This window comes from Dendrobates tinctorius, unplaced genomic scaffold, assembly GCF_039654945.1.
Source record: "Dendrobates tinctorius isolate UK_male_01 unplaced genomic scaffold, ASM3965494v1 ptg000062l, whole genome shotgun sequence".
NCBI classification, from domain to species: domain Eukaryota; kingdom Metazoa; phylum Chordata; class Amphibia; order Anura; family Dendrobatidae; genus Dendrobates; species Dendrobates tinctorius.
Window position 1 is genome coordinate 35,909,572 of NW_027361730.1, and position 25,520 is coordinate 35,935,091.

The window sequence follows — 25,520 nt, forward strand, 5'->3', positions numbered from 1 at the left end:
AGATGTGTTGCTGCCATCAGTTATTAAAATAGTTTTTTTATTTCTTCAAATGGGAAAGATGTGTAACTTTAACCTTCTGATTTGTGTTCTTCTATGTTCTGTTGCGAATTAAATGAGATTTCCAAATCTTTGCATTCTTGTTTTCTTTTGATTTTAAATATAGGTGTACATGTGTCAATGGCTAACAAAAATCAGAACGTTGTTAAAAAAAATGGTTTGTATCAACATTATCTGTGACATGTAACCTTTTTTTCTTGCTGCTTTTGTTTTTAATATTTTTAAAAAGTGTTTTTAATACCTTTTTTCTTTTTTATTCATCCCCAAGGAGACTAGAATCTGCGATCATTTAATCACATACTGGAATACTTAAGTGTTAGGCTATGTGCCCACGTAAGCAGAACATTTCTGCTTGAAAACCGGACTTCTTCCCAGAAAACGTGTTTTTTTTCGTGTGGTTTTTGCTTAAAAATCGCGGGTTTTTATGCGCGGCTTCAGTTTCATAGAAAAAGCTAAAAACGCGGACTTTTCCGCAAAATTAATGACCATGCTGCGTTTTTTTTCCCGCTAAGCGATTTTTATTTATTTTTTAGCGGTAAAAAACGCATCAATGTGCACAAAGTGCGGAGTGCATTAAAATGAATGGGATGCTTCTTGTATGCGATTTTTGAAGCGTTTTTACCGGGAAAAACGCTTCAAAATCCCGAAAAAGAACGCTTACGTGGGCACACAGCCTGTATATAATAAAACTGATAATGTTTCTATATGATAGTGGTGACTGGTACCTTTGCTCAGCTCTCGGATGCCATTGTAACCTATTCGCACCCCTCAATCATGACGCACAGATCACAAGTTAAATTCTGCTGTCAGATAGTGACAGCGGCTTCTTGGTGCTTAAACAGTCGCAGACTGAGCTACTTCTGGTCGCTGCTGTTAGCAGACTGTGCGGCTAGTAATCGCATTTTCTGGATCCAGTGTGTGTAGAGCGGGTCCACTTGATACACCTGTACCTGACACAAGGTGTAGTGGTACATTCTTTGTCAGGAAGGGGTTAGTGGTTGTTACATTCTAATGTAAGTTTGTCCCCCCCCCCCCCAAAAAAAAAAAAAAAAAAAAACACATTTTTAATGGCCTATACAATGTTGTATTGGTCTTGGCTCCTATAGCAAAATACTCTACCTGTTAGGGTATGTTCTCGTGGTCTGTAAACGCTGCGGGTTGGACTCTGCGTACATCTGCAGCGTTTAACCCGCAGCAGTCAGGTGTTACAGCATAGTGGATGGGATTTTAAGAAATCCCATGTCCACAATGCATGCACCAGCATCCCTGCGTAACCGGACTTGCGGTGCCTTTCTAGACCGCAGCATGTCTATTTATTTTGCAGAGATACTCCGTCTCCGCAAGATAAATATCACCAGTCCAATATATTGGACGCAGTGATTCCGCACGGTTCAATGAACACATGCGGAATCACCTGCGTTCAAAAGCCAGCAGCGCTTTGGATGGAGAGGACATGTACTGCGTCCAAAGCGCTGCCCTTTACGGACTGTGGGAACATACCCACAGTGTATAGTACAGTGACTGAGAAAATAACTTTAAATTCATATGCAAATGAGGAGGCTTAGGTGGCCATGAATTTAATACCTTGTGCTGTCTCTTCATTTGCATATTGATGCGTTCCTGCTCTTCTGATTGACAGTACTCTCTTCCCAGCGTGAGCACTGTCAGTATGCTGCCAGTATTTGTGTGCGCATCGACGCACGTTCTCCTCGATTTTCCTTTCCTCTGATGCCTCTCGCTGCACTAGTAAACCCGGAAGTAATCACAAGTAGAGGAAAGTCCAAATATGCAAATAAGTCACAACCGTGCATTGAAGCCTCATTTGCATATGAATTGTTATTTTTGAAGGCAAAGTCCCCTACAGCACTGTATTAACCCATTTAAAATGCAGGTTTTGGGTGACAAACTCTCTATAAATTGACCGTAACTGTTAGATTTGTGTGGGTCCAGTTTAGGACCCCACTGATCACCAAAACTGTCTCTAGCCTTAACCAGGGCTGTGAAGTGGGTGTCCTGGAAATTGAGGAGTCGGAGGTTTGGCTTACCGACTCTACAGCCCTGGCCTTAACCCACCCACTAGACTGAAACCAGTGAGAGTTAAAAGCAAAGCCGTGTAGGAAGGTCGCGCTCACTACGTCACCATTTCCTATTCTGTGACACAATGAAGATAGCCGAGCAGAGAGATGGAAATGTATGACCAGGGTGGTTTGATATTTCTACATTTTTTAAAGTGAAGATGTTTTTACATTTTACAAATGTAATTGCTTTTAGAACTAATTTTATTCCCATAATAAAAATGTATCTTGTGGATTTCTTTGCAAATTGGTTCATTGACTTGGGCTTGATTAAAGCAGAGTTGTACATTTTGTTTTTAAATATCAGACGTGGCCTAAGTATAGTCTTTTTGTAGCGTGACTGTGCTAATTTTAACGGTCAACTATTTTAGTCCATAGGAATTAATAGAGCACATGTAACTAGGTGTAGTCACTGTAACAATAATGCTGATGTGCTACAAAAATTGTGTAACCCAAGCCTGATATATTTCAGCCTGTAAGGCAACAGTTTGTGGATGATTCTTTATATGCCATCTTCTTATTGCTCGCGAGGTTGTCTGATTCCCTTTCACAGTTTTGTCGAAAGCTTATTAGGTGGGATGCAATTGGCATTATGGCACTGGCGGCATGTAGTATACCACCTCTAAGATGCTCAACACAAGTGCAGTCCTCCCTTCTCTTGTCATCCCTGTGCACCTAATATAGTAGGGAAGGTATACAGCCTCTTTTAAAGTCTAATCCTATAAGCTGACTCAATGATTTTGCTCAATAAATGAGGATCGCTGACTGGAGTTTTGTAGGGATTGCTGGCTAATTAAGGTAAAGATTGGTCAAAGAAATCAGCATGGGTGTGTCGAGGTTAAGATGCATGGCTTCCAGATCCTGCAGATTAAAACAGTCACGCAATTTACAGCCCATAAGCCCATACGCACGTTTGTTTTGTTTTCCCCTCACTAAACATTTTATCTAGATTAGTACTTTTTTCTTTATGGTAGCACTGAAATATGGAAAGAGGGCAGGTTAGTTTGCATTCGCTTGCCCACTAATGTGATATTCCTACATTCATACATTGCCATATGTACATGTTCTTACATCCAAGGACAAGTCCAAGGAAGCCAATACCTTCTCACTTCCATCTGTCACCATTATTATTATGGAATGGGATTTTATGTGGCAGTAGTGTGACTTGTAATCCAAAGAGCCATGTGCACGGAGGCCTTTCGGATGCCTTGGAGCCGCGTGGGCAGCTGTGTGTCCGGATGTGTGTACGTGATGGAATATGTGAAAGAAAAAAATGTCTCCATACAAGGCATTCCGAGCTGTGGTAGCTACCAAGTACCCCATTATGCGCATAAACCCTTAGCCTTCATGGATTTTCTAACATCATTATTTCAATTGTGGGGAATCAAAGGGTAAAAACCTGTCCTCCCTTTTCTTGGTTCATTCAAACTTGCATTAAAAGTACCGTAAAACCATTTTAATTCGAGGATCGTGGTAGAGAGACTCTTAAGACGCTGAGCGATGGAATAGGAGATCGGCAGTCGGCAGGGTGCAGCCTTTTATTCACAGTGGAGTTCCCATCCCTATAGGGAATGTAGGGAGTGATTTTATTTCCCCATTTCCTTTGGGCAGTAAACAAGCACTGAAATTTCGTCCAGCTTTCCCAACCCCCATTGCTCTTTACTGGGCTAATAAAATTGTTTGTTAATGCCTGAAGGGAAGTGACTGGTGAACGCTGAACAAAATGTTTAGTAGACACAGCAGTCCATTGACTGGCACTAGAGCTGAAAGAGGATTAGTAGCTGCAATTTAAAGCTGATCCCTTCTCAAGTCTGGCGGCAATGCTGTGATATAATGGGAATCCTAATTGACCAGCTCTTAACTGTTTTCTATAGGACTATCTCCTGATGTCTTTTGTGTAGTTACTTTTTCCATTTCCGGTGATTTTTCTAAATGAAGTAACAGTATTTCTGCTTACCTCTCATAAAAAAAATAATTTCTCTGCAAGGCCGGGTATATTTCATGATCTTTATTCAGAACCCAATGCCCGTACTTACCTCAGGTCTCCTGACCCAAACTTCTAGCCTCATCCGTACGTTTGAATCTGTACATCCTGGTCCGGAAACCTGTAGGCAGCCTAAGCATTGCAGTCTGTATATGGACTGAGAAAAACGGCGTGAACGCAGCCTTGGGGCTCGTTCAGACGACCGTATTTTCAGTCTAATTGCCATCTGACTAAATATCGGATCACTCTTGAACCAGTAGTTATTTGGGGCTGTGCAACATGCCCAATATTTTATTTATTTTTCCTCTGACAATCCAAGGGGAAAAAGAAAATCGCAGCATGCACTATTTGCATTCGATAGTCACATTGCACTCACACTTGCAAGTCAATGAGTCTGTGGACAACATCGGACTGCACTCGGATAACATCTGAGTGCAGTGCAATTTTCAGGCTGACAGAATGGAGAAAATTAATTTTTTTCCCCTCATCTTCTCACCCGAGAAAATCAGATCACACATTCTGAGCAGTGTGATTAGCATTATTGGACCGACTTTCTTGGATAAGTGAAAAAAGGTCTTGTAGCCCTGGCCTTATTAGGATAGTATGCACAGTTTCACCTGTCACAGAATGTTGGAATAAAAGGGGGTTTTAAGAGTGGTCACACGCTGTCTTTTCGAAAACACTGTAGCTTCTGCGCCTTCCTCCTGCTGGATCCACTCAGCATTGTCTAAAACTGCATCAAGAATTGCAATGGAAATCTAACAAACTTTCTGCAGAAAAAAAACACTACTTTCACAGTTTAGCTGTAAGTCTATAGGAAAATACTAAACACTCAGTCAGTAAGCCAAATCTCCAACTCCTCAATTTCACTGACTCCGACCCCCACACCCCTGGTCACTACTGAGCATGTACATAAAGTGCAGCACAGATTCATCTCAGCTATGACCCCACAGCAATGATCACTAATGAGCATGTGCATAAAGTGCAGCACAGATTCATCTCAGCTATGACCCCACACCCCTGGTCACTACTGAGCATGTACATAAAGCGCAGCACAGATTCATCTCAGCTATGACCCCACAGCAATGGTCACTACTGAGCATGTACATAAAGCGCAGCACAGATTCATCTCAGCTATGACTCCACAGCAATGGTCACTACCAAGCATGTACATAAAGTGCAGCACAGATTTATCTCAGCTATGACCCCACAGCACTGGTCACTAATGAGCATGTGCATAAAGTGCAGCACAGATTCATCTCCACTATGACCCCACAGCCCTGCCTCACTACTGAGCCTGTACATAAAGTGCTCCACAGATTAATTTCAGCTAAAAGCCCAGACCCTTAGATCAGGAACAGACATTTATAGGACATTTCATAACTTTCCCAAATTCTGAAAACATTTACAGCCCATCCTGCATTGTACTACTGTGCCCAATTTATTATAGATTTTAGGGGTCGGTCCATTTTACACTGTCTCCACTAGTGTTGAGCGATACCGTCCGATACTTAAAAGTATCGGATCGGATGGTATCGGCCGATCTAAAAAAAATATCGGGTATTGCCGATTCCGATACCGGAAGTCCCATTCAAGTCTATGGGACTTCCGGTATCGGAATAAGAAAAACCCTATTTTTGCCTTGTGCCGGCCTGCCGGGGGTCTGTGCCGGCCTGCCGGGGGTCTGTGCCGGCCTGCCGGGGGTCTGTGCCGGCCTGCCGGGGGTCTGTGCCGGCCTGCCGGGGGTCTGTGCCGGCCTGCCGGTGGGTCTGTGCAGGCTCCGGGGATCTGTGCCGGCCTGCCGGTGGGTCTGTGCCGGCCTGCCGGTGGTCTGTGCCGGCCTGCCGGTGGTCTGTGCCGGCCTGCCGGTGGTCTGTGCCAGCCTGCCGGTGGTCTGTGCCGGCCTGCCCGGGGGCTGTGCTGGCCTGCCGGGGGGCCGTGCAGGCTCCGGTAGTCTGTGCAGGCATCGTCCGATGGGACTACAAGTCCCATCGGGCGATGCCTGCTACCATGACAGTGATTGACACATTAGCCAATGATGGGACAGTAGTAGTCCCATCATCCGGCTGATGTGTTGAATGTAAAAAAAAAAATAAAAAAAAAATAATTTTTACATGCTACATACATGCTACATACATACAACATGCATACTACATATATACTACATGTAACATACATACTACATACATGCTACATACTACATGCATGCTACATACTACATACATGCTACATACATACTACATACATAATACATATATACTACATGCATGCAACATACATACAACATATATACTACATGCTACATGCATGCTACATGCATGCAACATACTTACAACATATATGCTACATGCATGCAACATACTTACAACATATATACTACATGCATGCAACATGCATACTACATATATACTATATATACTACATGTAACATACATACTACATATATACTACATGTAACATACATACTACATATATACTACGTGCATACTACATACATGCTACATACATGCTACATACATACTACATATATACACTACATGCATGCAACATACATACTACATATATACCACATGCATGCAACATGCATACTACATATATACTGCATATATACTACATGCATGCAACATACATATATACTACATACAATACATACATATAGACATACAGTACATATAACAGAGTACATACTCACCGTCACTTGTCACTTTGATCCCCGAAGCCATTGTCGCCTGAGGAATAAATATCAAAATAAAAAAACACCAATATACTTACCCCGATCCGCAGAAGTCCACGAGGGTCCCACGTCCATCTTGCGTGGAGAACAGCAGCATCAGCTGATGCTACCGTTCTCTTCCAGCTCCAGGAATACAATGACGGAAGGTAGGTATCCTTCCGCACTGTATTCCTCCACCGCTGTAAAAAAAAAAGTCCCTAGTCTCACTTTATGCCTTTGCTGCGTGGGACCCTCGTGGACTTCTGCGGATCGGGGTAAGTATATTGGTGTTTTTTTATTTTGATATTTATTCCTCAGGCGACAATGGCTTCGGGGATCAAAGTGACAAGTGACGGTGAGTATGTACTCTGTTATATGTACTGTATGTCTATATGTATGTATTGTATGTAGTATATATGTATGTTGCATGCATGTAGTATATATGCAGTATATATGTAGTATGCATGTAGTATATATGTATGTATGTTGAGTGTATGTATGTAGTTTGTATGTTGCATGCATGTATTGTATGTATGTAGTATGCATGTAGTATGTTGCATGTATGTAGCATGTAGTGTGTATGTTGCATGTATGTAGCATGTAGTATATATGTAGTATATATGTAGTATGTATGTTACATGTAGTATATATAGTATATATGTAGTATGCATGTATGTATGTAGTATGTATGTAGCATGTATGTTACATGTAGTATATATGTAGTATGCATGTTGTATGTATGTAGCATGTATGTTACATGTAGTATGCATGTTGTATGTATGTAATATGTATGTTATATGTAGTATGTATCTTAAAAAGGAGAAAACGGAGTAACGGATACAAAATATATGCAAAAGTATAAATTTTATTAATACTCACATCAAGTGCTGACAAGTATACAAGTTGACTAAAATAGGGGGGATAAGCCCCAATGATACAACAATCAGGACAGACAAGGACAGGGTAAATAAAATGATACCAGTGCTCGAAATCTACATGGCACAACGTTCAGTCAGCCCATGGGCATTGCACATAACAGACATGTGTCTAATGGTAAAAGATAGTCAAATATGGCATACTCAATTAAATGTGTATTGTACATAGTTGTACATGTCTAGAGCGCCAAAAAAAAAAAAAAAAAAAACATCCAGAGGGGTCAATGTGCAAGTCCAATGGACACTGAACATAAATGAATCAATGACATGTGGAAGGATTCTTACATAGTAAATAACATATGTATCAGCATATCAAAACTGCGCAATTGTGCCAGAGCGAACCCGGGAGACGACCCGCCCAGCGGTCCAAATGACCGAAGTGTGGAAACAAGTAAAGTGACACTCCCTTGATAAAGCGCCTGTGGCGGGCGCGAAACGTACGTCGGGTGTCGTTGCATGGGCCTTCACCTCCTCTGCTCCCCGGTAAGCAGCCTGCCTTTACTTGTTTCCACACTTCGGTCATTTGGACCGCTGGGCGGGTCGTCTCCCGGGTTCTCTCTGGCACAATTGCGCAGTTTTGATATGCTGATACATATGTTATTTACTATGTAAGAATCCTTCCACATGTCATTGATTCATTTATGTTCAGTGTCCATTGGACTTGCACATTGACCCCTCTGGATGTTTTTTTTTTTTTTTTTGGCGCTCTAGACATGTACAACTATGTACAATACACATTTAATTGAGTATGCCATATTTGACTATCTTTTACCATTAGACACATGTCTGTTATGTGCAATGCCCATGGGCTGACTGAACGTTGTGCCATGTAGATTTCGAGCACTGGTATCATTTTATTTACCCTGTCCTTGTCTGTCCTGATTGTTGTATCATTGGGGCTTATCCCCCCTATTTTAGTCAACTTGTATACTTGTCAGCACTTGATGTGAGTATTAATAAAATTTATACTTTTGCATATATTTTGTATCCGTTACTCCGTTTTCTCCTTTTTAAGATTAGCATATGGAGTGGTAATCCATGCACAAGGCGTTTTTGGACCATGGTCACCGCCTTGTCTCGTTCTCTGATACTGGGCATTATCATATATGTATGTAGTATGTATGTAGCATGTAAATTTTTTTTTTTTACATTCAACACATTAGCCGGATGATGGGACTACTACTGTCCCATCATTGGCTAATGTGTCAATCACTGTCATGGTAGCAGGCATCGCCCGATGGGACTTGTAGTCCCATCGGACGATACCTGCACAGACCCCCGGAGCCTGCACAGACCACCGGCAGGCCTGCACAGACCACCGGCAGGCCGGCACAGACCACCGGCAGGCCGGCACAGACCACCGGCAGGCCGGCACAGACCACCGGCAGGCCGGCACAGACCACCGGAGCCAGCACAGACCACCGGAGCCAGCACAGACCACCGGAGCCAGCACAGACCACCGGAGCCAGCACAGCCCCCCGGCAGGCCGGCACAGACCACCGGCAGGCCGGCACAGACCACCGGAGCCTGCACAGACCACCGGCAGGCCAGTACAGACCCCCGGACAGTCGGCACAGCCCCCCCGAAGGCCCGAACTGACGGCGCATCATGATGCGCACAGACAGCGCATCATGATGACGTCATTTCGGCAGCCAATCAGAGCCACAAAAGTGGCTCATTGCATTTTGGACTTCCGATTCCGGTATCCGATACGAAAAAAGTATCGGTACTCGGTATCGGAATTCCGATACGGCAAATATCGGCCGATACCCGATACTTGCGGTATCGGAAAGCTCAACACTAGTCTCCACTAAAATGGAGACAGCCCTGATACATTTGTTGTAGTTTTTAATGCAGCAGTTCTTTGTTTTGCATTTTGTGTGGCCAGAGGATTTTTTTTCTAAATGGATAGCATGGTGGAGGTGAGGCCTTTGTCAGTTTGTCGTTTTTCTCCCATAGATCTCCATTGTTTGTTTTTTTCCTTTGGTGAAAATAGAACAAATGTTAATGCATCTTGTGTATTTATTTAGTTATTTTGTTCTTGAATTACAAATCTTGTGATTCGAAGGGTACATTCACTGTGTTTTTTGCAGCCTTTATTTCCACATGAAAAAATGCAGGTGTTGACATAAATAACGCTGTGTACATTATCCCTGATTTTTATGCATTTTTGTCTTTTATTTGAATGGGAGAATAATGCTGAAGGAATTTATATGATGCAGATTTAAAAAAAAAAAAAAAAAAAAAATATGGTTTACAAATTCAAATAAAAAATGTAAACTTTTTTCGTACTAGGGTTTCATTTGGTGTCAGTGAAAAAATAAAGAAAATAAGTTACTGTTTTTCACTTTTTTAATCAGACTTATTAAAGTACATTTAAAAATTTGGTCCACGTTCTGAAACAAATATTTTTATATATTGAACACAGGCTTTTTTTTTTTTTTTTTTTTGTTTGCCCCAGTACCAACAAAGTAAATGAGCTCTCAGAAATGTCATTCACGTTCTCCTTATTTTTTCCAAGCGTTTTTTTTTTCTAAGGCTATGTGCACACATAAGCAGAATTTTCCTGAGCAAAGCCCCGACTCCTTTCCAGGAAATCCGCATTTTTATTTTTCATGTTTCTGTTATGGGTTTTTTTGCGCGTTTTTTTCGTGTTTTTTTCCGGAGCATTCACATTGTCATTGAATATAGTTGGAAATGCGGATTTTTCTGCAAAATTAATAGACATGCTGCATTTTTTTTGTGGAAAACGCATCATGTATGTGCACAAAGCTTGCAGAATGCATTCTAAGAATGGGATGCGTAATGTATGCGTTTAAGCGTTTTTGCAGGGGAAAAACGCTTAAAAAAGCGAACCTTGTGTACACAGCCTAATTTTCAAGATGGGTTTTAAAGAAATCTCATTCCCACAGGTTTTTTTTTTTTTTGTTTTTTTTTCATTTTTTTTTTTATGTGCAGCGTAAACTTTTTTCGAAAGTTATAACATCAATTTATTTGGCAATAAATATACGTTTTATTTCTAGATTTTCCCCATAGACTCCAACGAGATGAGGAAAATCCACAAAACAAAATAAAAAAATCCAATAAACAAAAACAGGCATTTCCCCAGTGAAAAATCACTAATAACATGTTACTAGCACATGATTTTATGGCTATGTTCACACCAAAGTTTTATTCACCAACAAACTCTTTGAACACACAGCAAAATATGCTGTTGCATTTTTTTTTTGCAGAGCTTTTTTATATTCTGACTGCTTTTTAAAATTCTGCAAAAAACGCAGAAAAAATTGAACATGGTTATAGACTTTGTGACTCACCAGTATATACTTTATATGCTTCTTATTGCTTACTTTGTACATATATGTCCTACGGTTGTTTGTTTTTTACCGTCAGGGTTCCTACAGTGGCTCACCCACCAATACATCTGTATGTTGGGATTTTTTGTATATTCTTGTAATATTTTTTACCTAATAAAGCTTGAACAATTTTTAAGTCAAATATGTCCTGATTGTCGTCATTGTGGTTTGGTCCTGATGAAGAGGTTTGGAGACCTTGAAACGCATTGACAATAAACCGCATTCATGTCACCTTCATGTGTGATCGTATCTTTGAGCCTTGGGCAGAGCGGACTCTGAACCACCATATTCTTAATTCACTGCAATGGATTTCAGTCCTGGCACATTTTTTTTTCCTTTTGCACTATATTAGAAAAGTTAAGTAACAGGAAGTAGCCAAGAATAAGCAGTTTTAGTTAAAACCTGATATACCAAAACAAGCAATAAAAAGTGCAAATAACCTAATCTAGTTAAATTGATGCAGAAAGTCTGCTACATCAAAAGCTCCCCAAATACTCATCGTGGGAACGTAGCCTAAAGATGCCATAAGTTATTGGGTAACCTCTACATTTGTTATTGATGCTCCTCTTTAGCCTAAAGATGCCATAAGTTATTGGGTAACCTCTACATTTGTTATTGATGCTCCTCTTTTGTGTGTGTAATCCTCATAGGCTCCATTTCACAGTTCTTCAATCTCATGTGTTTGGATGCTGAATTTTAATTTTTTTTCCCTCCCTATTGTCAGGAGAACACCTCTTGGTCTGAACATGGGGATGGACATAGCAGAGAAGCATCTCGGGATTTTGCAAAGGTAATATTTCTAATAAGATGCATTAAAGGCCCTTATAAACATTAGAAGTTTGATTGGTATGGATATCTATAGTCTGTTCCTGACAACGAGGAGAGATGCATCTAGCTTAGTGGTTTTCTGATGGCCGATCCTTTTGCTCTCCAGGAGATGAGCCTCAGCCAGAGGAGTCCGGCAGCAGCTTTCTGGGAGTAAACGCCATAGCACTCCATTGCGCGGTCCTGTGGGAGGGGGAATCTGGTGAGATAGCTGTTGGCTAAATGATCAATTAGCTGACATTTATCTATTGTATATGGCAAGTTCCCTTAAAGGGGGTTCTCTAATGTTAGAAAAACAAGGCTTTATTTTTCCAAAAACGGCGCCACACCTGTCCAGTGTGGTATTGTTACCAAGCATATTTTTATAATTAAAAGAAATAATACAAAATTAGCCATGTTTTCTAATTTTGACTTATCTTAAGTTTTCCAGACAGGTAACTTTGCATCAGTTTTAGCTTTGAAGCGGTGTGTGAGACATTTGATGATTTATGCTTTTACCTTACAGCTTTATGAGCTCGACAGTGATCCTAAACGGAAAGAATTTCTCGATGATCTCTTTGTCTTCATGCAAAAGAAAGGTGAGCGAATAGCAGCTGCTGGCATTGTTACCCCTTTTCTACAAAGTTGTTTGTTAGTGTTTTTAGCATTTTTTTTTTTTATGCGACCAGATGTTACTTTAAAGGCTCATTGCATTATGTAAAACTACATATAGCATTTTTAAGCAGCGGGGGGCGGCCTTGGTTTTTGCTTTTTTTTTTTTTTTCTCTGCTCAGAACCCAGAATACAGTAGGCACAAAGATTATAACTCTTCCTATAGGCTTCCAAAGTGGTATTAGAAAAATAAGATGTTAAACATTATTTTTAGACCCTTTTGGCAGCCATTCAACAATGATTTATTTATATAGCACCATTGATTCCATGAGAATTAGGCATTTGAATTCAAACTGCACCATAATCGCACTAGGTTTGCACTATTGTCTAGCAGTGCTGGGGTCCTCGGTTCACCAAGGGTAACATTTACATCCGAGTTTGTATGTTCTCCCATTGTTTGTCTGTTTCCTTCCACACTCCAAAGACCTATTGGTAGGGAATTTAGATTGTGAGCCCAATAGGGACAGTGATAAATGTCAGTAAAGCGCAGTAGAATGTGCTGGCACTATATAAGCTAGCATACAAATTATCAAGGAAGTCGGGAGGCCTTCATACATGTCACATACACTTGCCAACCTGCCCTGCGACGGATTTAGACTCAAGGTGTTTTTTTTTTTTAAATTGCAAGAGTGCCCTAACTATTGCTGCATTTGAAGGAAAAAAAATGAAGATTCTCCTTGATTTGCAATTGATAACACATGTGCATGCTGCAATATATACATATTTGTCTTTCTTTCCTTCACAGAGCGATTGTTAATTTTCTCATGTGAACTAGCTCAGTTTTTGCAATTGGGCCACGTTCACGTATGCATGTTTTGGATCACAATGCACTGACTAGTTGTGGGTTTCTTGACCTGATCTTGACAACCTCATACACATACAGTATGTGAAGCTATCATGTTCAGATCCGGAGATCTGTGGGCAGTCCATGAGTACAGACCACAAACCACGGATGTGTTAAACTGGCCTTTCTGAGTGTTCTGATTGGGTGCAGGCCTTTTCGCAAGTGGACCAAAAAAAAACTATATTCTAAACTGGTCATTACTTATTCCTGTCGTTAACAATTGGCCTGTTATATGGGCTCCATGCACTAAGAGTTCATGAATACAATGAACGATGCCGATCGTAACTCAGAACTAGCAAACATTGTCAGACAAATGTTTGTACAGGACGAGAACCGTGAATGAAATGTTTGGCTAGCAATGGTTACATCAAGCATGGTGCACTGTGGTCTCACAGATAATCTGAAGTGTAGCTGTGCTCAACATTCAAGTCCCAACAGTGATACTAATTATTTCTAATACAAGAATTCATACAATATTGTACAAAGAAAATGTCATCGAATTACAGATATGATTGATTAATTTCACAATTTTATATGAACAGTAGCGTTTGCCATAATGATGAATATGACACAAATATGTTCTCGTTCTAATGCTCCAACTACTGCTGAACAATGGTCTCGGCACACTGTCACCCAAACACTGAAAGCCGTACCTATTTAAGATTTCAATTTGGAGAACGACCTCCATTTACATTATACAATTTTCAAAAGATGAATGATAATTTTTTCACTTGCATAAATTTTTTTATGGACTAGCGTTTTTGGACAGAGCCTTTAGGCTCTCCCCCATTCACATGGCGCAGTTATTGTGAACAATGGGTCGTTTCCATTAGAATCTTAAGGATTATCTGCCAGTGCTAAAGGGCCTGAAATATGTCTCTGACTGCAGGGTGTTATAAAGACCCAAACCCTGTACTAGCTTTCCACCGCTGAGTCACTGCCTCGATTCCCGGTGTTTGGCATTGGCTGCAAAGGCGATGTCACGTTGACAGTGCGGAAGGCAATCAGTGAGCTGAGCGGTTTTGCCTGTGTAGACACGCCACCTCCTTTAGAGCCGTTGAGCGCACAGATTTGTTGCCGCACTCAACGTTATGGCAGCTCCGCAGTCCGTGCCAGGCGCAGAGAACAGCGGCTGGGACATTTATTTTACTGAAAGAGATAAACCCCTTTTAGACACTAGGTCTAGATTACTTTGGCTATTGTCTACCTGTCACTTGATAACCCTTTCAGTATTTGCTCTATATGACTTTATTTGTGATATGCCTGTGGGTGTTGTGGATACTAAGGCCATTGTCTGTAATGTGTTGCTTGATCTAATACCAGTATACCGTTAGCACTTTTGGAATGGTTGACTCTTGGTTCCAAAAACGTCAGCTTTCAGGATCTATATCCCATTTAAAGTATATATAATACGAAGTAAAGAGCTGATTGTTCAGGCTGGTGCTTAAACAGTGTATCCCAAATTTTGTAAAAGTTATGAAACCGCAGAATTCACTCTGTCATTTTCTGTTTCATTGGCTCCTCTGTTAGTAAGTGTTGAGATACATTTTACTTAATTTTTTTAAATGTTCTCGTCACATTCTGTGGTAACATGGTTGGGCCTGTCTGATTTGGAAAAGGTTTCTGAAAATGGACTCATCCTTTTTATATGTTTATTGACCTCGCCTTTAGTTGGTTGCCCACTCTGCTACTACTGCTTCCCCCTCCCTCCTGAACAGATCTTGAAATCTGATAAGCCTTGAAGGACCTGTCACTATCATTTATTGAGGAAGCTGTTTGTGCTTGGGGGAGGGGAGATGCCATATGAAGCCAGCAGGGTTTGGTGAGTTAAAGACAGGGGGTGGAATCTGTCATTTGGATGTGATTAATGAACCCATTAGCTCCTGTTGGGTGTGATACGCATCTAAGCTTTGATTTCCTTCCCGGAAATTGAAAAAAGTATATTGTAAAACACTGAGTCAGTGCAATGATGTAGCTAGTGAAGTTCCCCACATATACTAATCCTCTAGGTATTATATCATTATATGACCAACCTTCAAGTATGGAGGAAGTCTGTATGAGAGCAGATCAGAACTCAGGGCATTTGAACAAGATCTGCAGAATTATTTTTCCCTTTTGCGTTTTATTGTAGGACATATATTCTACATGACACTCGACCATTTTCCAGTTTCTGTTTGTTTAAGATGTCACCTAAGCATATTAGTGTTTTTGGACGAGGAAATGTATGTTTTGATGGAGTCTTTTTTTCAATTAGAAAATATAATTAATTATAATGAGGATCTATTTACACAGCTAACTTTTTTAATTTTGTTTCCTCTTGTAATATATGTCATTCATATAGTATAATTTTGTTTACCTTGTATATACCTAATCTTTGAGATATATACACAGTACCTACATACATATATACATATGTATGTGAAACTCCTGGTTTTGTCTTACAAATAATACTGAGGTAAAATACTGACCAAATACTGAATGTGTGAACATGGCCTTAACAGGTACTGTAGAACACAGCATCGTTTCTGTCTAAAAAATAACGCTGATAAAACGCCATGTGTAAACATACCCTAAGCCGCTGTTGATTTATAGTCAGTTTGTTGGGCATCTTCCTTTTACTTGTCAGAGCAATAGAAACCTGATGGTAAAGAACGACAGTGGGTGCGGGAAGTATTCAGACCCCTTTACATTTTTCACTTTCTTTCATTGCAGCCATTTGGTAAATTCAAAAAAGTTCATTTTTTTTTTCATTAATGTATACTCTGCACCCCATCTTGACTGAAAAAAAACCAGATGTAGAAATTTTGGCAAAATTATTAAAAAAAAGAAACTGAAATATTACATGGTCACAAGTATTCAGACCCTTTGCTCAGTATTGAGTAGAAGCTCCCTTTTGAGCTAGTACAGCCATGAGTCGTCTTGGGAATGATGCAACAAGTTTTTCATACCTGGATTTGGGGATCCTCTGCCATTCTTCCTTGCAGATCCTCTTCAGTTCCGTCAGGTTGGTTGGTGAATGTTGGTGGACAGCTGTTTTCAGTTCTCTCCAGAGATGCTCATTTGGGTTTAGGTCAGGGCTCTGGCAGGGCCAGTCAAGAATGGTCACAGAGTTGTTCTGAAGCCACTCCTTTGTTATTTTAGCTGTGTGCTTAGGGTTATTGTCTTGTTGGAAGGTGAACCTTCAACCAAGTCTGAGGTCCAGAGCACTCTGGAAGAGGTTATCATCCCGGATATCTCTGTACTTGGCCGCATTCATGTTTCCTTCAGTTGCAATCGGTTGTCCTGTCCCGCCTGCTGAAAAACACCCCCATAGCATGATGCTGCCACAACCATGTTTCACTGTTGGGATTGTATTGGGCAGGTGATGAGAAGTTTTCTCCACACAACCGCTTAGAATTATCACCAAAAAGTTCTATCTTCGTCTCATCAAACCAGAGAATCTTATTTCTCATAGTCTGGGAGTCCTTCATGTGTTTTTTTAGCAAACTCTGTGGGCTTTCATATGTCTTGCACTGAGGAGAGGCTTTCGTCGGGCCACTCTGCCCGACTGGTGGAGGGCTGCAGTGATAGTTGACTTTGTGGAACTTTCTCCCATCTCCCTACTGCATCTGTGGAGCTCAGCCACAGTGATCTTGGGGTTCTTCTTTACCTCTCTTACCAAGACTCTTCTCCCATGATTGCCCAGTTTGGCTGGATGGCCAGGTCTAGGAAGACTTCTTGTGGTCCCAAACTTCTTCCATTTAAGAATTATGGAGGCCACTGTGCTCTTAGGATCATTTAGTACTGCAGACATTCTTCTGTAACCTTGGCCAGATCTGTGCCTTGCCACAATTCTGTTTCTTAGCTCCTTGGCCAGTTCCGTTGACCTCATGATTCTCATTTGGTCTGACATACGCTGTGAGGTCTTATATAGACAGGTGTGTGCCTTTAGAAATCAAGTCCTATCAGTTTAATTAAACACAGCTGGACACCAATGAAGGAGTAGAACCATCTCAAGGAGGATCACAAGGAAATGGACAGCATGTGACTTATGAGTGTAATCCCCCAAAAAATTAAAAAAAAGCAGCACACTCCGTTTACCGTATCATAAAAAACCTAAGTCCTTTATTGTAGAGATGTATACATGGACAAGGTTTGTGAGGGCAGGACAAGTGCAGGCATGCAGACAAGAGATAGGACTACGGCCATTTCGCGTTTAACACGCTTCCACGGGTCCATCTGTTAAATGCAAAACGGCCGTAGTCGTGTCTCTCTTCTGCATGCCTGCACTTGTCCTGCCCTCACAAACCTCGTCCATGTATACTTTTCTAAAATAAAGGACTTAGGTTTTTTATGATATGGTAAACTGTGCTGCTTTTTTTCTTTTTTTTTGGATTGCCTCACGTGTACTTCTTCAAGCAAGCACCTTCTCTACCGTGCTTTCACCCTGCAAAGTGTCGCTGACTCAGAGTCCACCCACTCCACCAGTAAGTAGACTGTTTCTTAGTGCCATTCTATTTTTTTTCTTTTTTATATGAGCGTCAGAGCAAAGGGTCTGAATACTTACGACCATATGATATTTAGTTTTTCTTTTTTAATAAATTTGCAAAAATTTCTACAATTGTTTTTTTTTTCCAGTCAAGATGGGGTGCAGTGTGTACATTAGTAAGGAAAAAAAATGAACTTTTCTTAATTTGCCAAATGGCTGCAATGAAACAGTGAAAAATTTAAAGGGGCCTGAATACTTTCCGTACCCACTGTATATCTCAATACGTACAGAGCTGAAGGTGACCCTCCTTTGGCACAGGCTCTGGTTTGCCTGCTTTCTATGGTAGTTGTTGGTCTGTAGTATCATTCCCAGACGTCACGTGTGTGTGTTAGCGTCACCCGGAGACACGCACTTTCTCACTTTCCTGCAGTAACAGCATGTCAGACAGCACGGTTTGGATCACCCTGTGTTATTCACATTTGGAAAGTTGTCTGCTTTTCCTGCCACTTCTAACCTTGTGGCGTTTTATCTTTTCGAAGGAAAAGATCAGTCTATTGTAATTACAAGTGATTCCTGTAAGATATCACAGGGAATCCCATAATGGAGACATGTTTGTCTGATTGCTCTCGCAGGGAAGACAGCTAATGCAATCCTCCCACAGTCCATTTTATTTTTTTCCTATAGCTAAGTTGAGTAATGTATTAAATCCTGTCTTCACGGCTTCCTAGATCATGTCTAAATGGACCAGGCTAGATATTCCTAGTGACGCCAACCCACAGCTGTGATTGTCACACAGGCTCCCCTCCCCCACAGGCCTCAGGTCTGGAAATAATGAGGGACAGAACAGACATAAGGGAGTCCATCAATCCCTCCCCCAGCCTTCCATCTTTACTGCAGGAATGACTTGCTACCACCTCAATGATTGATGACTGTCATAGGACACTCCCCATGATTAGTGTGAGGCAGGTCACATAGGTCCATTACACAAGGGACTTCTGGGGACCGGGAGAATGTGATAGTTACAGATAGTAATAAAATGAAGCTGGAGTGATCTTTGTGACAGATGTCAGTATGCATATTTAAAGATGGAAATGCTCGGAACAGACTCGGGGGTTTAGCATCTGCTTTTCATGTACAAAGCCGGGACACTGACTGCCATCTATTCACTAACACTATCGGGTGTCTGACTCGGCAAGTTGCATTATCGAAGATGCCTCTTATTCTGAAAAACGTTGTGCACACAGCAATAGACCCTTCTGGATGACCGGCTAGGTTTTATAGGAAGAAATAATCAGTGCCCCTGTGCCGCCAGTCATTTCCTTATAATACAGCAAGGATAATCGTCAAATATGTATTGTCATTTTATGGATAAAATGTAAAGTAAACGCTGCTTTCCATGTCACTGACACGTGGTGTATCTTGTGTGTTCAGCCTATAGCAGGTAAGTATTTAGTCGTTTTCCACCTCGGACACTATTAACACCTGCTGTTTTCTGCTCCTTTGATTGAGCCAGGCACCCCTATCAGTCGTATCCCCATCATGGCCAAGCAGTTGCTGGACCTGTATATGCTGTACAAGCTTGTGACTGAAAAAGGAGGACTCGTCGAAGTCATCAATAAGAAAATCTGGAGAGAGATCACAAAGGGACTGAACTTACCAACCTCCATTACCAGTGCGGCCTTCACCCTGCGTACACAGTGAGTGCCATGATGTGCATCTGCGGGTCATCACAGCTAAACTAGGGTGCATGTCGGATGCATTACATGCTTTTTACCATTAAAAGTTATCAATATATTTCTCTTAACGACCGATCACATTCATTTTTATTATGAGTCTCTAAGGAACCTATGAATCCAGCTCTGGAGGTTGAGACTGCTTAATATCAGGCAGGTACCAGCTGTATTACGTAGGTTTACAGCCAGAAGATGACTATATTCACATTGTTTACAAGCAGGCAAAAACTGAGGTTTCAAGCTGGAATCACCTGGGGAAATGCTGTGGTGTTGTTGTTTTTTTTTTTTTTTTTTTAATATATATCTTGAAGGTTTTTCTTTTTCTCATTTTTGTTTGTTTTCACTACAAACTTTGTAATTATTTAAGGGCATTTTTTTTTTAGCTGTCCTTTAGTGGATTTTTTTTTTTTAACAAGCAATTTAAAAAAAAAAAAGAAACTAGCAAAATGCTAGTCGTCCTATTTTCTAAATATATGCACAGCAAGTTATTTGTGGAAAAAATGTATAGGAAGATTGTTTTGAAGCATTTTCTGAGCGTCCACTCAAAAATGCCTGGGGGGGGAAGTGTGGACATGCTCTAGCTCCAAATTGCTGTAGCACTTAAACGGCTGTGTTGTATGCGATATGCATAGTTCTGGGAAGAAGCCGTCTAGTGGGCTGGGCCTGAGTCAATACACTTGTATGCAAGCGAGTCTGAGCCCGGTAGCATGCAAATTGCATATACCGGCTGAGAAACCGGCAAATCCTCTTAGCATACAGTACATGCGCTGGGGAAAGATTCATAAGTTTAGACCGGACCACCCCTTTAATAGCGTGGTTATCTCTCATCTGTTTTGAGGTTTTGGGAGAGGGTGCTATTTTCTAATAGGTCGCTTATTGAAATTGAGAGGGTCCTACTTCTAATAGGCCGCTTCTAGAAATCGCAGTGGATTTTTGCTTTATCATTAAAAATTAATTGGAGATGGCTCTTATTAATGACCTTGCAAAACTGTGCGGCCACTGGCAATTAATGCCGAAGTATTCAGCGGGACATCACTGCGACTTTTAGGAAGCAAGTGTCAATTATTTCTGTACCTGTCCAGATGTCCAAATCAGAAGTAATGTCCAGTATGTGCACAGTGAGATGCAGAGGAGGGTGGTTGTTCACATGGTGCATTCATTCTATTTTGGCAGATACATGAAGTACCTTTATCTCTATGAGTGTGAGAAGAAATCTCTCAGCTCTCCAGCAGAGTTGCAAGCTGCAATAGATGGGAACCGAAGAGAAGGCAGACGTCCCAGCTATGGCACTACCTCTTTTAGCTACTCCCCAACTCCAGCAGGACCCACTGCTCTCTTGGGAGCACCGAAACTTCCTGTGCCCATGCTTGGTGTGCACCCAACATCACGCATGTCACCAGTTACTCCACTGAAGAAAGGTCAGTGCTGCAGTAAGATATACTAAGCAAATCCTGCCTCTGTTCTTTTGTTCGTTCTTGCATGGTGTGTTAAAAAGGTTCAATATCATCTTATATTTATCCCTTTCTTTCCAAGTTAAATCTAATTTTATGCTCAATAGATACTATACACCCTGACACAAAATGCACTGCCCAACTAAAGGGGTTTGCATGACATAACTTCTTTTGTAAATGTCGAACTAGAGCTTTAAAGGGTTGTCCACTACTCACACTGTTTCCCCCTTATAAAATAGCACCTATAGTCCAGTCCGGTGCCAGGGCTGTTGCAGCAGTGTCTGCATTGGCTCTCCTGGGCTCACGTGACATAATCCTTACGTCTAATCTGCGGCCGCTTCACTTTCTCCTCCTTTGGAAGAATCCGTCATCCGGAGGAAGTGAGTGAGCAGCCGCAGCTCTGATTCCTCAGGATGTCTGTTACGTTCGACGTGGTTGAGAGCGAAGCTGCCACTGATCGGCTGCAGGGATCGTGTGATTATAATGCCACGTGATCCCCGGGAGAGCCAGTGCTGACACCACTGGAACAGTGCGGGCTCCGAATGTGAGTATAGCTGTTATTATTGTATATGGAGGAAATGTAATGATTGAGATGGAGTTGTTCGAACGGTGGTGATGGTGAAAAAGGAATTATTTGCAAACCATCATGACAATGCGTCAGAAACACTAGTGTACAGCTCGGATGTATCATAAATTATCACAGCTTTCATGCTTTTTAGGGTTATGTTCACATTGGGGCATTTACACTGCAAACCTCTTGCGGCAAAATCCACATGTATAAATACCACTGGAGATATTGCTTTGAAAATAGTACTAAGTCACCATAATATGCAATGCAGTATTTGCAGCTTAAATTGACATGTGCCTGTCAGTTGCTCTGTGAATATTCTCTGCAGCATTATATAAGATTTCTTATCTCTCAAGCACAACGCTAATACTGTAAACTGCCACTGATTTTCCATCTTTGATGCTGCTTCGTTGGAACCCCTTAGTAGCGTACCCCTACAGCGAAATGCCCAATAAATGTAGTCAACTGTGAGTTTGTGTCCTTTGATCTTCCACATTATAATCTTGTTTAGTCTGTGGTTGCGTCACAATTTTTACTCCATTGACTCATAGGTTGGTATAGTAAGGATCAATAGGGTATCATTTAGAATAAACAGTTCTGTACTTTTTTGCTGTATTTGTGCTATACAAATTGAGAAATGAAATGCAATTGACCTAGTACCTAGTACATTATCCCAAAATGAGGATCATACCCCTTGACTTCTAGGTTAGCGATAGAAACGATGATTAGCCTATATACATATTAACATTTTTGTCTATCCGAAATCAGGATTGAAGCATTTTGATGTTGATTTTTTTTTTATGGGGAACCTGTCAGCTGATTTGTTAACTGTACCACGAGCAGCATGAATCAGACATTGGCTGCATTATTGCAGTTGCCGATATTTTATTCTGAAACGCTGTGAAGTTTCAGAGAAAATATACGTAGCTAAGCCATGAGCAGGTCCCCCGAAGCTTCATCCCACTCTCGACTAACAGGTCTGTCCCTATGTGTGTGCACAGGAAGAGACCGGTCTGTCCCAGGGTATTGAGGCAGGGATAAACGGCTGGGGACCTACTATCACATAAAGGCACCAATTCATCAAAGTTGCTACATCAGAAATCTGGCGTAAAACCTTAAAGGTAGCCAAATGTTTTGGCATTTTAACACGAGTTTCGGCTAGCTCCGCTAAAATGGGTGCAGCTACAGGTGGGACAAGGTGCGGCAAGACCCACACGTCTAAGTCCTGACAAGCTGTGGCATACCTTAAGGCACAAATCTTCGGTCTCTAGAGTTTTGTGGAAAGCCGCATGCCACTTTTAAGATGCACCTGATTCGTAAAAAGGCCTGCGCCTCGAAATTATTCCGTGGCGTCTTGACTCCCATAATGCCCCCTCAGCTAGACTTGTGTGAACAACGCTGATCTTGATAAGTCAAGGCCATAGTCCCTGGCTGGTGTTTTTTCTGAAACAATGAGCAGCCATGGTCTGATTCATTCTGCGCATAGTTCGGACTGAAGTATGGCAGCATGAATCAGATTCCTATTAACCATTTCCCAGTCATTCTCTTAATATGCAGAGATAAATGTCAGAGGACTCCAGGTCTATTTTAAAAGTAATCAACAAGCAGGGCCGGACTGGCCATTTGGCAATTCTGGCAAATGCCAGAAGGGCCTGTCTGGTTGTGGGCTGCCTTGTCTGCTGTGTTGCAGAATCGGTGTTCTCAAGACACCCATACTGTTAAGAGTTGTGACATAGCACAAAGTTACTGACTCTTACCCCAGCGGGTCTCTGGTATCATTACAAACATTGGTCTTTTAGTAAATTTTCCTTTACTCCATGCAGGGTAATATAAGTAATATATCCCCATCTGGTTCTTGGGACCGGGGACAACATGGGCCTGTGTAATCTCAAATGCCAGGGCTGAATTCAGCCCCAGTCCATACCTGTCGTCAAGACTCTGGAAATACAGGTCTAAGGCCTGTTTCACACTTGCTTTTTTTTGCAGCGTGTTTTTCCTGCAAAAAAACGCATTGAAAAACGCATACAAAAGCATACAACTGCTGCGTTTTTTTCAAGCATTTTTATGAGCATGCATGAAAAAAACGCAGCGTTTTTATGCGTTTGTATGCGTTTTTAGTGCGTTTTTACCGCGTTTGCGGTTTTTTCCAACATTAGGTGGCCCCTCACACTAACCCAAACCATGACTTTACTAACCCTAACCCTTAACCAAACCATACTTAACCCTAACCCTGACCCTAACCCTTAACCAAACCATACTTAACCCTAACCCAAACCCTAACTAACCTTAACCCTGACCCTAACCCTAACCCTTAACCAAACCATACTTAACCCTAACCCTGACCCTAACCCTTAACCAAACCATACTTAACCCTAACCCAAACCCTAACTAACCTTAACCCTAACCCTGACCCTAACCCTTAACCAAACCATACTTAACCCTGACCCTAACCCTAACCCTTAACCAAACCATACTTAACCCTAACCCTGACCCTAACCCTTAACCAAACCATACTTAACCCTAACCCTAACCCTAAACCCCCTTAACTAACCCTAACTCTAACCCAAACCCCTAAATTCCATGGTTAACAAAAAAAAAACGCATGTGCAAAAAAACGCATACATAAGCATGCCAATGCGCACATATGCGCACCCATAGACTTATATTGGGTGTCTTGCTGTAAAAAAACGCATTGCGCGCGCATGCGTTTTTTTGAGGCAAATCGGACGCACAAAAAATGCAACAAGTTGCATTTTGTGCGCCCGAGCGCATACCGCAAAAAAACGCATGCGCGGTAAAACGCGTACAAACGCATGTGTATGCGCACATAAGCGCATCCCATGCAAAGTATAGGGAAAAAAAACGCATGCGCTATTTAGCGCTAAATTACCGCGAAAAAAAACGCAAATGTGAAACCAGCCTAAACCCTCAATCTGGCTTGTGAGGTTTTTTTGTACACTCCAGCTTTCGAGCTTAGTACATGATTGCTTTTTATCCTTTCCTTTAGTTCCCCCTACTGGTGATCAGGAGAACAGCATGACCAAATTCTCGTTGCCTTACTTAATAGCAAAGAATATGAAGGATGAGTTGGATATGAGTTGGAACATGGCTCTAGGGAACCCTTATCATGCTTTATTCTTATCAAGCAAGTTCCCTATTTATTTTTAAACCTACTGTATCTGATTAGCTCATGTGCATTTTAGCCAGTTTTATTTAATACATACTTTGTATTAAAACATAATTGTTATGTTAAGCTATGGTGTGTACATTTGTTTCTATATATTATATATAAATATCTATTTTGTGGAATATTGATATACTGTACTACCTTTAATATTTGGCTCCTATGAGGTGTATAATGTAAAATCAGTAGGGATAAGCAGATTCATTGGGGTCTCCTGTAAAACATAAACATGGATACTTGCGACCTCCATGAATATGTAGAATAAGAAATACCTTTCACATTGAAACAGAGTAAAAAAGTTTAAAGTTTCTACCTCAGGGTCTTGAACATATTTTTCGAGCAAACTCAAGAAACTCATAGCAGACGTGCATGCTCGGATAACACTTCATCCAAGCACTTTTGCTCATCACCTTCTCTTACACTTTTGTTGCATTTTTAGCCCCATTCCTACCTATTTCCTGCCCTCTTCTAGTCAAACACTGAAAGCTTTCAGCACCTGTATAGAAGAGACTGGAGCTGGGGTAATCGGTCACATGGGTAAATCAGAAGTCCATTGCCATCTAGATTGCTCTGGATGCATTAGGGTCACCAGCCAGTGTTTATATTGCTGGTATGTGGGCAGCAGGGGGGCTTCAAATGGAACAAAGGTTTAGCAATAGAGGTTTTATAAGGGTTA

At 41.3% G+C, this 25,520-nt stretch overlaps 1 protein-coding gene across 4 annotated transcripts in view; it reads left to right on the plus strand.

The window, feature by feature from the left end:
- The window catches only part of ARID3B (AT-rich interaction domain 3B), a 148,390-nt gene that overhangs the window by 25,119 nt on the left and 97,751 nt on the right, over positions 1 to 25,520 (plus strand). For 2 of the 4 annotated variants that reach the window (XM_073579531.1, XM_073579532.1), the window contains exons 3-7: positions 11,845 to 11,910; positions 12,451 to 12,523; positions 19,422 to 19,605; positions 20,815 to 21,059; positions 24,668 to 24,805. In XM_073579531.1, coding sequence (XP_073435632.1) covers positions 11,845 to 11,910; positions 12,451 to 12,523; positions 19,422 to 19,605; positions 20,815 to 21,059; positions 24,668 to 24,805 — 706 coding nt within the window. The remainder of the gene's footprint in view (positions 1 to 11,844; positions 11,911 to 12,450; positions 12,524 to 19,421; positions 19,606 to 20,814; positions 21,060 to 24,667; positions 24,806 to 25,520) is intronic. The other 2 variants (XM_073579533.1, XM_073579534.1) reach the window with 1 other exon arrangement.